The sequence below is a fragment of the Hyperolius riggenbachi genome, chromosome 9 (genome assembly GCF_040937935.1).
Source record: "Hyperolius riggenbachi isolate aHypRig1 chromosome 9, aHypRig1.pri, whole genome shotgun sequence".
NCBI classification, from domain to species: Eukaryota; Metazoa; Chordata; class Amphibia; order Anura; family Hyperoliidae; genus Hyperolius; species Hyperolius riggenbachi.
Genome location: NC_090654.1, coordinates 63,316,918 through 63,329,937, shown reverse-complemented (window position 1 = coordinate 63,329,937; position 13,020 = coordinate 63,316,918). Strand labels below are relative to the sequence as shown.

At 42.3% G+C, this 13,020-nt stretch overlaps 1 protein-coding gene across 1 annotated transcript in view; it reads right to left on the bottom strand.

Moving 5' to 3' along the window:
- LOC137532444 (E3 ubiquitin-protein ligase TRAIP-like) overlaps positions 1-13,020 on the bottom strand; it is a 40,968-nt gene that overhangs the window by 6,784 nt on the left and 21,164 nt on the right. Inside the window, exons 5-13 of the mRNA XM_068252932.1 lie at positions 12,128-12,255; positions 11,952-12,046; positions 11,760-11,873; positions 10,361-10,440; positions 6,538-6,635; positions 4,704-4,792; positions 4,425-4,565; positions 4,281-4,335; positions 2,660-2,764 (exon numbers count right to left, since the gene is read on the bottom strand). Of these exons, the coding sequence (XP_068109033.1) occupies positions 2,660-2,764; positions 4,281-4,335; positions 4,425-4,565; positions 4,704-4,792; positions 6,538-6,635; positions 10,361-10,440; positions 11,760-11,873; positions 11,952-12,046; positions 12,128-12,255 (905 nt within the window). The remainder of the gene's footprint in view (positions 1-2,659; positions 2,765-4,280; positions 4,336-4,424; positions 4,566-4,703; positions 4,793-6,537; positions 6,636-10,360; positions 10,441-11,759; positions 11,874-11,951; positions 12,047-12,127; positions 12,256-13,020) is intronic.

Sequence of the window (13,020 nt, the reverse complement as noted above, 5' to 3'; positions counted from 1 at the left end):
GGGGCCCTAAACCGTGAGCAGTAGTCTAGAATCCAAATGCCTCAAAATGACCTGTGAATAGGACGTTAGGCCCCTTAGCGCACCTAGGTTGCAAAAAAGTGTCACACATGTGGTATCGCCGTACTCAGAAGAAGTAGTATATTGTGTTTTGGGGTGTATTTTTACACATACCCATGCTGGGTGGGAGAAATCTCTCTGTAAATGGACAATTGTGTGTAAAAAAAATCAAACAATTGTCATTTACAGAGATATTTCTCCCACCCAGCATGGGTATGTGTAAAAATACACCCCAAAACACATTATACTACTTCTCCTAAGTACGGCAGTACCACATGTGTGGCACTTTTTTGCACCCTAAGTGCGCTAAGAGGCCCAAAGTCCAATGAGTACCTTTAGGATTTCACAGGTCATTTTGCGACATTTGGTTTCAAGACTACTCCTCACGGTTTAGGGCCCCTAAAATGCCAGGGCAGTATAGGAACCCCACAAATGACCCCATTTTAGAAAGAAGACACCCCAAGGTATTCCGTTAGGAGTATGGTGAGTTCATAGAAGATTTTATTTTTTGTCACAAGTTAGCGGAAAATGACACTTTGTGAAAAAAAACAATTAAAATCAATTTCCGCTAACTTGTGACAAAAAAAAAAAAAAATCTTCTATGAACTCACCATCCTCCTAACGGAATACCTTGGGGTGTCTTCTTTCTAAAATGGGGTAATTTGTGGGGTTCCTATACTGTCCTGGCATTTTAGGGGCCCTAAACCGTGAGGAGTAGTCTTGAAACGAAATTTCTCAAAATGACCTGTGAAATCCTAAAGGTACTCATTGAACTTTGGGCCCCTTAGCGCAGTTAGGGTGCAAAAAAGTGCCACACATGTGGTATCGCCGTACTCAGGAGAAGTAGTATAATGTGTTTTGGGGTGTATTTTTACACATACCCATGCTGAGTGGGAGAAATATCTCTATAAATAGACAATTGTGTGTAAAAAAAAATTAAACAATTGTCATTTACGGAGATATTTCTCCCACCCAGCATGGGTATGTGTAAAAATACACCCCAAAACACATTATACTACTTCTCCTGAGTACGGCAATACCACATGTGTGGCACTTTTTTGCAGCCTAACTGCGCTAAGGGGCCAAAAGTCCAATGAGCATCTTTAGGCTTTACAGGGGTGCTTACAATTAGGCACCCCCCAAAATGCCAGGACAGTGAACACACCCCACAAATGACCCCATTTTGGAAAGTAGACACTTCAAGGTATTCAGAGAGGAGCATAGTGAGTCTGTGGCAGATTTCATTTTTTTTTGTCGCAAGTTAGAAGAAATGGAAACTTTTTTTTTTTCTTTTTTTTGTCAGAAAGTGTCATTTTCCGCTAACTTGTGACAAAAAATAAAATCTTCTATGAACTCACCATGCCTCTCACTGAATACTTTGAAATGTCTTCTTTCCAAAATGGGGTCATTTGGGGGGTATTTGTACTATCCTGGAATTTTAGCCCCTCATGAAACCTGACAGGTGCGCAGAAAAGTCAGAGATGCTTGAAAATGGGAAAATTCACTTTTGGCACCATAGTTTGTAAACGCTATAACTTTTACCAAATCCAATAAATATACACTGAATGGTTTTTTTTTTATCAAAGACATGTAGCAGAATAACTTTCGCGCTCAAATGTATAGGAAATTTTACTTTATTTGAAAAATGTCAGCACAGCAAGTTAAAAAAGTCATTTTTTTGCCAAAATTCATGTCTTTTTTGATGAATATAATAAAAACTAAAACTCGCAGCAGCAATTAAATAGCAGCAAAAGAAAGCTGTATTAGTGACAAGAAAAGGAGGTAAAATTCATTTAGGTGGTAGGTTGTATGACCGAGCAATAAACCGTGAAAGCTGCAGTGGTCTGAATGGAGAAAAAGGCTCTGGTCCTTAAGGGGCGAAAAGACTGTGGTCCTGAAGTGGTTAAAGAGACACTGAAGCAAAAAAAAATATTATGATATTATGATTTGTATGTGTAGTACAGCTAAGAAATAAAACATTAAGATCAGACACATCAGTCTAATTGTTTCCAGTACAGGAAGAGTTAAAAAACTCCAGTTGTTATCTCTATGCAAAAAAGCCATTAATCTCTATGACTTTCAAAGTCGTGGAGAGGGCTGTTTTCTGACTTTTATTATCTCAACTGTTCCTGAACTATTTACTTTTTCTCTGCCAGAGGAGAGGTCATTAGTTCACAGACTGCTCTGAATCATTTTGAATGCTGAGTGTTGTGTAATATGCACATATTATAGAATGATGCAATGTTAGAAAAAACACTATATACCTGAAAATAACAATATGAGAATATTTTCTTTGCTGCTAATCTTCTAATAATTATTCATAGTACACAACCAATTCACTATATCATATTTTTTTCGCTTCAGTGTCTCTTTAAATGTTGTAGCACCTGTTTTGTTTTGTTTTTTTAGCCCTTGAATGATGTATTAATATGTTATACTAAATTTTTTCTTTTTGAAATCACAATAAAAAGTAATCATAATAATAATAATAATAATAATAATAAATGTAGCATGTATCACCAGCTGTAGTGATTTGGGATCTGGTGATGGAGTGGGCGGAGAGATCAGCATAAAACGCAGCAGATTACAAGGAGATACTCACTACCCCAGTGTTGTGATGAGCTGATAACATGCTTCCGATGGGCTTCTTGCGCAGGAGCGAGTTCTTTATAAATGATGGCAAGACCGGATCATCTTCCTCATATGTCTGGCAACACATGACAGATAAAGAGAAAGTCAAATAGACAACATAGTGGTACTACAGCTGTACTAAACACAACACAAGAAATCCTGTCTGAAGGAAAAGGGTTGAGGTTGGGGCTCTTTTTTTTTTAGCCTTCTGTGGCAGTAAAAGGCAGCCATGTATCACTAGCTCTTCTTGAAATTCAGATAAAATTAAGTTTAAAACTTCTCAGCCAAACATCCATTCTATCTGATTTCTTGGTGAGAAGTGATTAAAATGCTCCCTGGATTTAAAGCAATTTTTCTTAGCGCCTCACCAGTACTTGGACAATGTGAATGGCTCTCCCTGTGTGACCTATGCAATTAGGTGCCCACTGCGACTCCCAGTGTCTCTGGCTCCCATGATCCTCTGCACACAATCACACTGTACACTACTCTGCATGTACTGGCACTGATGTACACACAGGCTACATTTGAGCTGTTGCACATGCAATACCACACCGCTTAATTGCCTACAAGCACATTTCATACTTCAGGACCACCTCTAGTTAAAACTACGCTGCATTTGTGGCTGCTTGTGCGGCGTAGATTTAACGCTGGTTGCTCCCATGCACGGGATGCAATACCGCATCCCCACCTGAGTTCCATACATCCGTCAGTTTTCATTGGCTCCTGACCCCCTAATCACTGTGAGCCAATCACAATGGTCAGGAAGTAGAGAATTATAAAAAGGCTTTTAAAGTAGTTAAAGAGGAAGCATAGTGATAAATAGTAGAATGTAGTAAATTATTCAGGATACACAATTTTACATTATTTATCCTGGTTTTAAGATCAGAAATATTTCCTCTATGTATTAGGGCTCATTTCCACTATGCGTTTTTCACATGCAAATTCGCATAGCAATACAAGTGAATGGGACTGTTTCCACTTGTCAGGATTCCTTTGCGTTTTTCTGTGCAGAAAATATTCGCATGGCAGAGCCATCAGAATTTGCATACCGCATACTGCTATGCGAATCGCATACAATGTATTTTATAGGAAATTCGCATGAGGTTTGGGTATGCGAATTTTCATGCGAATTCGCATAGAAACAATGGAAAAGCACACCAGCACTGCCATGGTTAAATTCGCATACATCGTCATCCATGCGAATTCGCATAGACCCGCATGCGAAATTTGCATCCGCATGCGAATTTTTATCGCGGCGATTCACACCGCACAAGTGGAAATGCAGCCTTACTGTATAGTGTATGAAATCCCACCCTCCCAGTGATGCTTAGTCTAGGCTGTTTAGTTATGCGTAATTATCCCCCTCAAAGCATTCTGGGAGGCCAGGAATTATTTGTACTAGCTTTCGGAAAACAGAGTATACAAACATTCCACAGAGCTGCACCTGACAGGAATAAAGAGGTCACCACTTGTGATAAATTTCAAAATGTGGCGCTACGTGATTCGGAGGCAGCAGCAATAATCGGGATTTTTCAACAGAGCTGACAAAACAAAAAGATTACATTTCTAAACTTATGGGAAACTCAACTCACCTTTAACCCTTTGGATTCCAGTAATGTGTTCTTAGCCTGACTTTTCACAGGGGAACTGTGAGCACAATTTATAAAAAAGAAAGGAGATGAAGAAACAGCATCAGACACAGATAAAGACCTGTTAGACAGACCATCATTACTTACACGCTCTGATCAAGCTTCAATCTCTTAAAGGGAGGCAAGTTTGGTTCAGGTGTGTCAATATCAAAGGTGATGTCCAGATTAACATCATTACCCATCATTGGCGGGCGGAGTTTTGGTCTTTCCATACCAAGAGGGGCTGGGCTAATCGGGAAAAAAAAATGAAAAGATGTATCAGAAATCAACTCATTCATGAATACACAACCAAACTGCGACACGGAGTATTATGTCGTAATGTAATGAATTCCTTATATGGAGGGATCAAGCATCATGGGAACAAACCTCTCAAATATTAGGCGGCTGATGGCTTCATTTGTTGCATTTGGAGTACTCAGAGTCTTCTGCAAGAATTCCACTTTCTTCTTCAGACTCTGAAAAACAAAGTGTGTTACTGATTATAAAATAACAAACTAGGTTTAGAGTAACAACTGTGCCAGTTCAGAACTAAATGTGAGTTTATCCACAACAGCACATCGAGAACAGCTGTACAGCACTTTCACAGACTGATGGCCTCTGTCCTGTAGGTACTGTACAGCACTTTCACAGACTGATGGCCTCATCATTTCTCTGTTTTTGGCCATTATAGTTTTAAAATAAACTGTTCTACGGTGGATAAAAGCCACACATTTTATTTGCCCATTTGTCCCGGTTATTGCAATGTTTAACCACTTCCCCACCAAAGGCGTAGATACACGTACCGCCCCTACCGCTGCTGTCCGCGCTCCCGCACGCTGCCCGCTCGGAGAACAATGAACGGGAAAAACCATTCCCGTTCGTTGATCTTAGCCCCCCAGCAATGATCGGCTACTTCTATGAGAAGCAGCGCGATCATTGTAAAGAAAAAAATAAATAAAATTTAAAAAAATAAGTTTCCCAGCCTCCCTGAACGTCCTTGTAAGCGTACTTCCTACGCTTACAGGTCGCATGCACAAAAAAATTACTTATCTTGTGGCCAAATAATAAAACTACATCCAAAAACATTTTTCATATATAAATACCTAGTTTTACATTATACATTAACTCATTACCTCCCACACTCCCCAATTTTTTTTTTTTGTAATAAAAAAAAAAAAATTACAATTAAAAAAAAAAAAATACATAGTTACCTCAAGGATTGAACTCTTTAAATATTTATGTCAAGAGGGTATAACACTGTTACTTTATAAACTATGGGCTTGTAATTAGGGATGGACGCAAAACTGAAAAAAAATGCACCTTTATTTCCAAATAAAATGTACGCTTATAGGAAATAATGCGCGAGGACAAGAAGTATACTTAATAGGAAGTAATGCGTAGCTGTGTTACTCGGAAGTGACGCAGGCATTTCATTGATGCCTGCGATCAGAGGCCTAGAGGGGAGATGAATGAATGGGAACAAATGTTCCCATTCATTGATCTAAGGATCGGCAGCGGGAGCAGTGGAACGAGAGAGCAGAAGGCAGCGCAGTGGCACCAATAGAGACTGGTCACTGTATTTGACATGCGCGGACGGTGACGTCAGCAGGAGCGAGGAATCGGCTGTATATGCGCAGTGGTTTGCGACATTTAGGTCCCAAATTCTGGAGGTGAACTGGAGGCGGGGACAGGAGCATTGGTGACTGACTGCGCAGGCACAGGACGTCTGCGGGGGACCATTAGAAGCCCCAGGTAAGTTCAACTATTTTTCCCCCCTACTGTAAGGGGGTTACATTACTTTAAGGTGGCCCCACACTACACAATTTTTGAAATATCTTTCCAATTCAAGAATTACAATACATTTTTTGACTAACATTTCAAAAATATGACCAATGTACCACACGTTCAATCTTTCCCCAATTATGGAAAAAAAATAATAATTAAAAACTGAGAAAACTGCCTAGGTGTACATAGTAATACATTGACAATCTACCACACACCATTCAATTTTCATAAAAAAAAAAAAAAAAAATCGATCAGAAAAATCCACCACGTCTGATCAATTTATCGAATAAAAAACAGGAAGTCCGATTGAATTTCTTGCTCGATAAAGGCTTTTGATTTTTTAGGAAATCCATAAAATGGATGATTTTATGGTATCATGTGCGTCCGCCTTTACATACGGTGTTATCAGACACCAGGGGGCAGCACTGGTCCTCACCATTATTTCCTTGTCAGCGTTGTGCAGCTCCTTCTGGGAGGCGTTCAGCTCTTCTCTCACCTTCTGCAGTTCCAGCTCAGTTTTCTGGGCCTGGGAATGAAAGTGAAATGTTTAGATCGCATGAACGGAGTATGAATACAACTAAAGTTAATTCTTGTATTACAAAGTCCAGAAAGTGGACACACTGGGGTAACAGCGGGGAGGGGGTGAAAATATCAGGTCTGCTGTTAAATCTTCCACCCTCAGTGAGCTATTGGGCCTTAGAAAACCCTCGCTAGTAACAGAGGGCAAGGATGCCAAGTTGGAAATGCTTAAAATTATGGAGTACCTGTCTACTCACTTTAGCATCACTTTAAGAGCCCATTCCCACTTGAGCGTTTTGCCGGCGATTTCAGCAAAACGCTCAAACGCTAGTGCTTTTCAAAGCGCTAGTGTAATAAAAGTCTCTGGACCTGTTCTTACTTGGGCAATTTGCGCTGATCGCCACAAAGCGGCCAAAACCACGAAACGCGAACGCGTCGCCTGCACCATTTTCAGGCGATTTGCATTTCAGTGCTATAGAAGCGCTAATTGCGATCGCGGAAAAACTGCCGCAGTGTTCAGCGATTTTTCCGTGTGAAATTGCGGAAAAATCACTCCTGCAAAACACCGGCAAAAATCGCTGCCGTTTTGCAAACTCAAGTGTGATTGAGCCCTAAAGGACAAACAGCAGAAGTCTGTATCCCAAGCTGCAATAGTGCTAATAGCTGTCTGCATTACTTTGAGCATGCAGTTTGTGAATTCGAAAATGGTCGCTTCCAGCAGATGGGAAGTAAGGGCCAGTTCACACGGGCGCTAAACGACAGCTATAGAGCTCGTTACTTAAAGGGACACTTAAGTCAAACAAAAACAAATGCGTTTACTCACCTAGGGCTTCCAATAGCCCCCTGCAGCTGTCCGGTGCCCTCGCCGTCTCCCTCCGATCCTCCTGGCCCCGCCGGCAGCCACTTCCTGTTTCGGTGACAGGAGCTGACAGGCTGGGGACACGAGTGATTCTTCGCGTTCCTGGCTACAATAGCGCCATCTATGCTACTATAGCATATATTATATGCTATAGTAGCATAGATGGCGCTATTGTGGCCAGGAACGCGAAGAATCACTCGCGTCCCCAGCCTGTCAGCTCCTGTCACCGAAACAGGAAGTGGCTTCTGGCGGGGCCAGGAGGATCGGAGTGAGACGGCAAGTGCACCAGACAGCTGCAGGGGGCTATTGGAAGCCCCAGGTTAGTAAAACTAATTTTTTTTGTTTGACTTAAGTGTCCCTTTAAGCACTGCCCATTCAAATGAATGTGCAAATGTCACGCTCGATCACGATTTTCCCATTGTCCCGTTTATTCATCAGTCAGTCAGCCAGCCTCCCAACATATTTGCACATTATTATGGCAGTTAGACTGAACAACTGCTGTTCAGTATGAAAATAAAGGAAATCCTAAGGATCCCCCCATGAGGAGATGGACAAGTCCAAACCCTGTCAGCATTTTCCTAATTACTGTAAGTGACAGCGACAAAGGTGAAAAGTAATTTAAAGTGCCTGCAGAAATGCATATATTACACATATGTATAACAAGCATTTTACATTTTTAACTTTTTTTGCGATCGTGGTCCTTTAAAGAGAATCTGTATTGTTAAAATCGCACAAAAGTAAACATACCAGTGCGTTAGGGGACATCTCCTCTTACCCTCTGTCACAATTTCGCCGCTCCCCGCTGCATTAAAAGTGGTTAAAAACAGTTTTAAAAAATTTGTTTATAAACAAACAAAATGGCCACCAAAACAGGAAGTAGGATGATGTACAGTATGTCCACACATAGAAAATAAATCCATACACAAGCAGGCTGTATACAGCATTCCTTCTGAATCTCAAGAGATCATTTGTGTGTTTCTTTCCCCCTGCATCTTTCATGCACTGAAGTTTCAGGCTGCTCGTTTCATCCTGCAAACAGCTTTGCCCTTGTCTGTAAGTCCTCAGTATGTGAAAGCCCAGCCAGCTCAGAGGACGATTTATCCAGCTTGTAAAAGATAAGATAGAAGCTGCCCTAATCTAAATAATACACAGGCAGTGTGCATAGAGGGGCCTGGAAGGGGGAGTTCATAGCAGAACCACAACACTGAAGAACTTGGCAGCCTTCCAGACACAGGCCGACAAGTCTGACAGGGGAAAGATACATTGATTTATTACAGATACTGTTATAGTAGAAAGTGCTGCAGTAAGCCAGAACACATTAGAATAGCTTTTGGAAGTTGTAGGATGATAAAAAAAACAGGTTGCAATTTTTGTTACGGAGTCTCTTTAAACTAGAATCAGGACAGCTATGCGATTCACACAAAAAAAAATAAAAATAATCACCTAAACCAAAAACTAAAATGATTGTGCCGACCTTGTGGGTGGAGGAGCAGGGCTGTGGAGTCGGTCCAAAAATCCGCCGACTCCTCAGTTTAGGATTCCACCGACTCCGACTCCTCTAATTTGCATATTACAATTTTGTTGATTAAAAGTATGTAACATGAAATTCGTCTCTTAACTGCCAACGCTTAGGAATTTTACAAGACAACGGAAGTGAGAAGGATATGAAGACTACTATATTTATTCCCTTTAGACTAAAACTAGTCCTTGGTAAGAGTACTTGTAAAAAGGTACAAACCGGAACAAAGAACATCTATCAGGCCCTAGGCAATGTAAGTGTGGGTGCATGTAAGAATGATGTGCAGGTACTCTGCAGGGGAATGAGGAGACTCCTCCTCTATTACACATTCTTCATGCACAATCTGAACAAGGTTTATGGGTGACAGACAACACCTCTGTGTTCAATGTGCACAGCATTCTCAGTGGATTCCCTGCAGCTCTGTGGGGAGTGCATATGTAGAGTATAGTACTACTGTGTAACAAAGTAAACCTGAGACAGATGAAATTAAAGTTTTATACATACCTGGGGCTTCCTCCAGCCGCCTTCAGGATAATCAGTCCCTCGTTGTCCTCCTCCACCACCTGGATCTTCTGCTATGAGTCCAGGTACTTGAGCCAGTCGGGCGTAGTGCGCATGCCGCCAGGAGCATACTACACCTGTGCAGCACTATTGCGCAGGTGCAGAATGTTCCTGGCTGTGGGAGCGGCATGCGGCCAGACAGCGCTGACTCGCTGAATTACCAGGACTCATTTCGGAAGATCCGGGTGGTGGAGGACAGCGAGGGACTCATTAGCCTGAAGGGGGCTGGAGGAAGCCCCAGGTATGTATAAAACTTTACTTTTCATCCATCTCAGGTACCCTTTAATTTGTAGTCACCAAACCAAATTTTAACAACATATCAAATTATTTTATTTCATCAGCAAAGGGAGTGCATACATTTGCATAAATCAGCATCAGTGCAGAATTATTTCCATCTCATTGACCATCTCTATTAGTGACACAGCTACACATCAGGCTTTACTCTTACAGCATAGATGTTATTTAGTATATATAAGAGATTCCTGTGTACACATCATACATACAGTCACAATCAGATCTGACCTTAAAAATACGGGGAATACTTTATTGAAGCAGCACAAGTAACTAATTTTGATTGGTTTGTTTCATTTTTGTGGACTAAGCACAGCTATTACTGTATATATACTGTATATATACATTATTTTTAATGACTATTATCTGAGAAATAGAACATTTTATCATATTTTCTATTTTAATTACAGTTACAAATTCATTAGGAGTCGGAGTCGGTGCATTTTTTCCCGACTCCGACTCCAGGCACCCAAAATTGCCCGACTCCACGACTCCGACTCCACAGCCCTGTGGAGGAGAATAATTCCTTCTTCAGCTTCTCTGTCATTTCTGTGGTGGATCTGCGTGCCTCTTTCAGGTTCTCATACTCTCTGGGGAGAGAAGGTTCAGACGGGGTTAATAGCAGTTACATCCTCCTGGCCCCGGCTGCGTTCCATCCTACACACCTTGCTTCCGCTCTCTCTCACAGAGTATATGTGGATGGGATGTGAGCTTAGCGCTCTAATATAAATTATTTACTTAAACGAGGTTCTGGTGACCCCAGCGACCCCACAAGTGTCAGACACAAGTGTTTTATCGGGTGTCAGCGGCGAGGAAAGAACATAAACTGTTTATAGAGTGCAGTCTCGCCACCTGTATGCTGAACACACAGCAGAGACCAGCAGCATATAAACCTGGTAGAGTATATTTCTTGGTTATTATATTACACAGACACGGGCGCTGGCACACATGTGTGGCCTCCTATGTTATCCTCACAATCACTCACCAAAGATGAAACTCGCGAAAGTGCAAAAGAACATTCACAGCGTTTTCTAGAGTTTTACCTAAAGTCATCATCATAGCTCTAGCTTAGTGTTCACCAACCCTCTCCTCTAGGCCCACCTGCAAAGCATGTTTTGTGGAAATCCACAGAACTCCTAAAGTGAGAGGAATATGGAGGCTGAGGTGTTTATTTCCCTTTAGACAATGAAGATCGTTCTGTTGATCCTCTGCCTCTAATCCTTTTAGCCAATGACCCTGAACAAGCATGCAGTTCAGATCTTTCTGACTGGATTAGCTGCATGCTTGCTCCAGGTGTGTGATGCCAGAAAGCTCACCAGGCAGTTGGTATTGTTTGAATGAAAGAAATATGGCATGTTTGATATGACATGCCGTCAGGACGTGCCAGCGTGATATGACATGCCGTCAGGACGTGCCAGCGTGTAATATGCTGACAGCAGGTCACGTGATGCTATGTAGATGCTGGAATCGGCAATCAGGTGAGTTTTAACCCACTCATCGCCCGCTCGCAACTCTGCAGGGAGGGAGGAAAAGATAGTGCACCAGGGGTTTTAACCCCATCGGCCCGTGGGCCATAATTTGCCCAGCGCTAGTGTAGATGTTCTGCAATAAGCCATCAAATAATTCACTTTTTAAAGTACCCGGTCAGGAGTCCTGGTCAGAGATTGCAATAAATCCCGCTAAAAAGGTTTTAACCTATTCTACAATGATCAAAACTACACACACCTATAACCCCCCCCCCTCCCCCCATTCCTCATTGGCTTGCCTAGGCAAACTCTAAACGAATTCTGTGTGGAGTGACCCTTGAATGGCTATCTTATGCACCTTCATAAGATGCAGACATTACCGATTTATATCTGACTATAGAAAGCTGCCCTCTCCAGCCAGGATGGGAACAACCATAGCTTACTTCTTTAAAGACACGCAATATATGGCTAGTTGCTCCACCGCAGCTTGTCCGGACCCCATATTCCTAATCATCTCTTCCACTTCCTGCCGCCGAGACTGAAGCAGAACCTCAACGCTGAAATGAAATAAAGAAAGTACAAGTTACAGCTCGGATCATAACCCCCCATCCTACCAGTTGCTCCATCACACTGACCTCTCGAGGGACCGCAGTTTATTTCGCAGTTTCCGGGCCTCTTCTTTGGCAGTTTCGGCCTCTATCTGCTGCAGATCGAAGAATTTCATTTGTTTCTAAAAGTGAATGGATCATATGAAAAGGTCAGTCAGGAAGGAAATAATAAAAGCAGCCCTCTCTATCTCCAAGCAACAAACCTTCAGCGATGTGCACAGCATTTCCAAGTCCCCAATCTTCTTCTCCAGACATTCTATAGTGACGTTTCTGACATCCAGCATGTCCCGAAGGGAGTCCACCAATGTCTGGCATTCTCGCTTCTCCTTTTCTGCCAGGAAATGGAAAGATGCATTTATTTCTTACATCTTGTGTCTAAATTCTTATGAAAAGGAGTGCAAGTAACATTATGGCTTTGGTAATGGCTGGCTGGTTTAACCACTTGAGGACCGCGGTGTTAAACCCCCCCCTAGTGACCAGGCCATTTTTTTACTAATTGGGCCACTGCAGCTTCAAGGGCTCGCTGCAGGGCTGCACAACTCAGCACACAAGTGATTCACCCCCTCCCTTCTTTTCTCCCCACCAACAGAGCTCTCTGTTGGTGGTGTCTGATCGCTCCCTATTTTTTTTTTATTTATTTATGAATATCTGATGATTTTTTTAATAAATGTAACCTTTTTAATTTATTTTATATCCCACCCTCCCTCCCCCCACCAGCCAATCAGCGTGATCGACTGTCATAGGCATGCCGATTGGCTGGCGGGGGGAGGGAGCGATATAAAATATCTACAGAGGGGCCTTAGAGTGCAGCGCTGTACAGGGTTATTAGACAGCGGTTTTGTCATCTACCAGTCTCCGAGCGGAGATCGCTCCGCTTTCGAAGCGGAGATGCGCGCTGCAAGCCCCATAAACAGCCATACACGCCAATCGGAATGGAGTGGTCCTAAGGCCGCTTTCACGCCAATCGGCTCACATGAGTTCTCACTTTAACCTTTTGGGGACAGCTGATCGTAAATCCTACGCCGCACTTAGGAGTTATACCACCTGCCATATCCACTCCCGGCGTGATCGTGCGCACCCGAGAGGGGAGATTAAA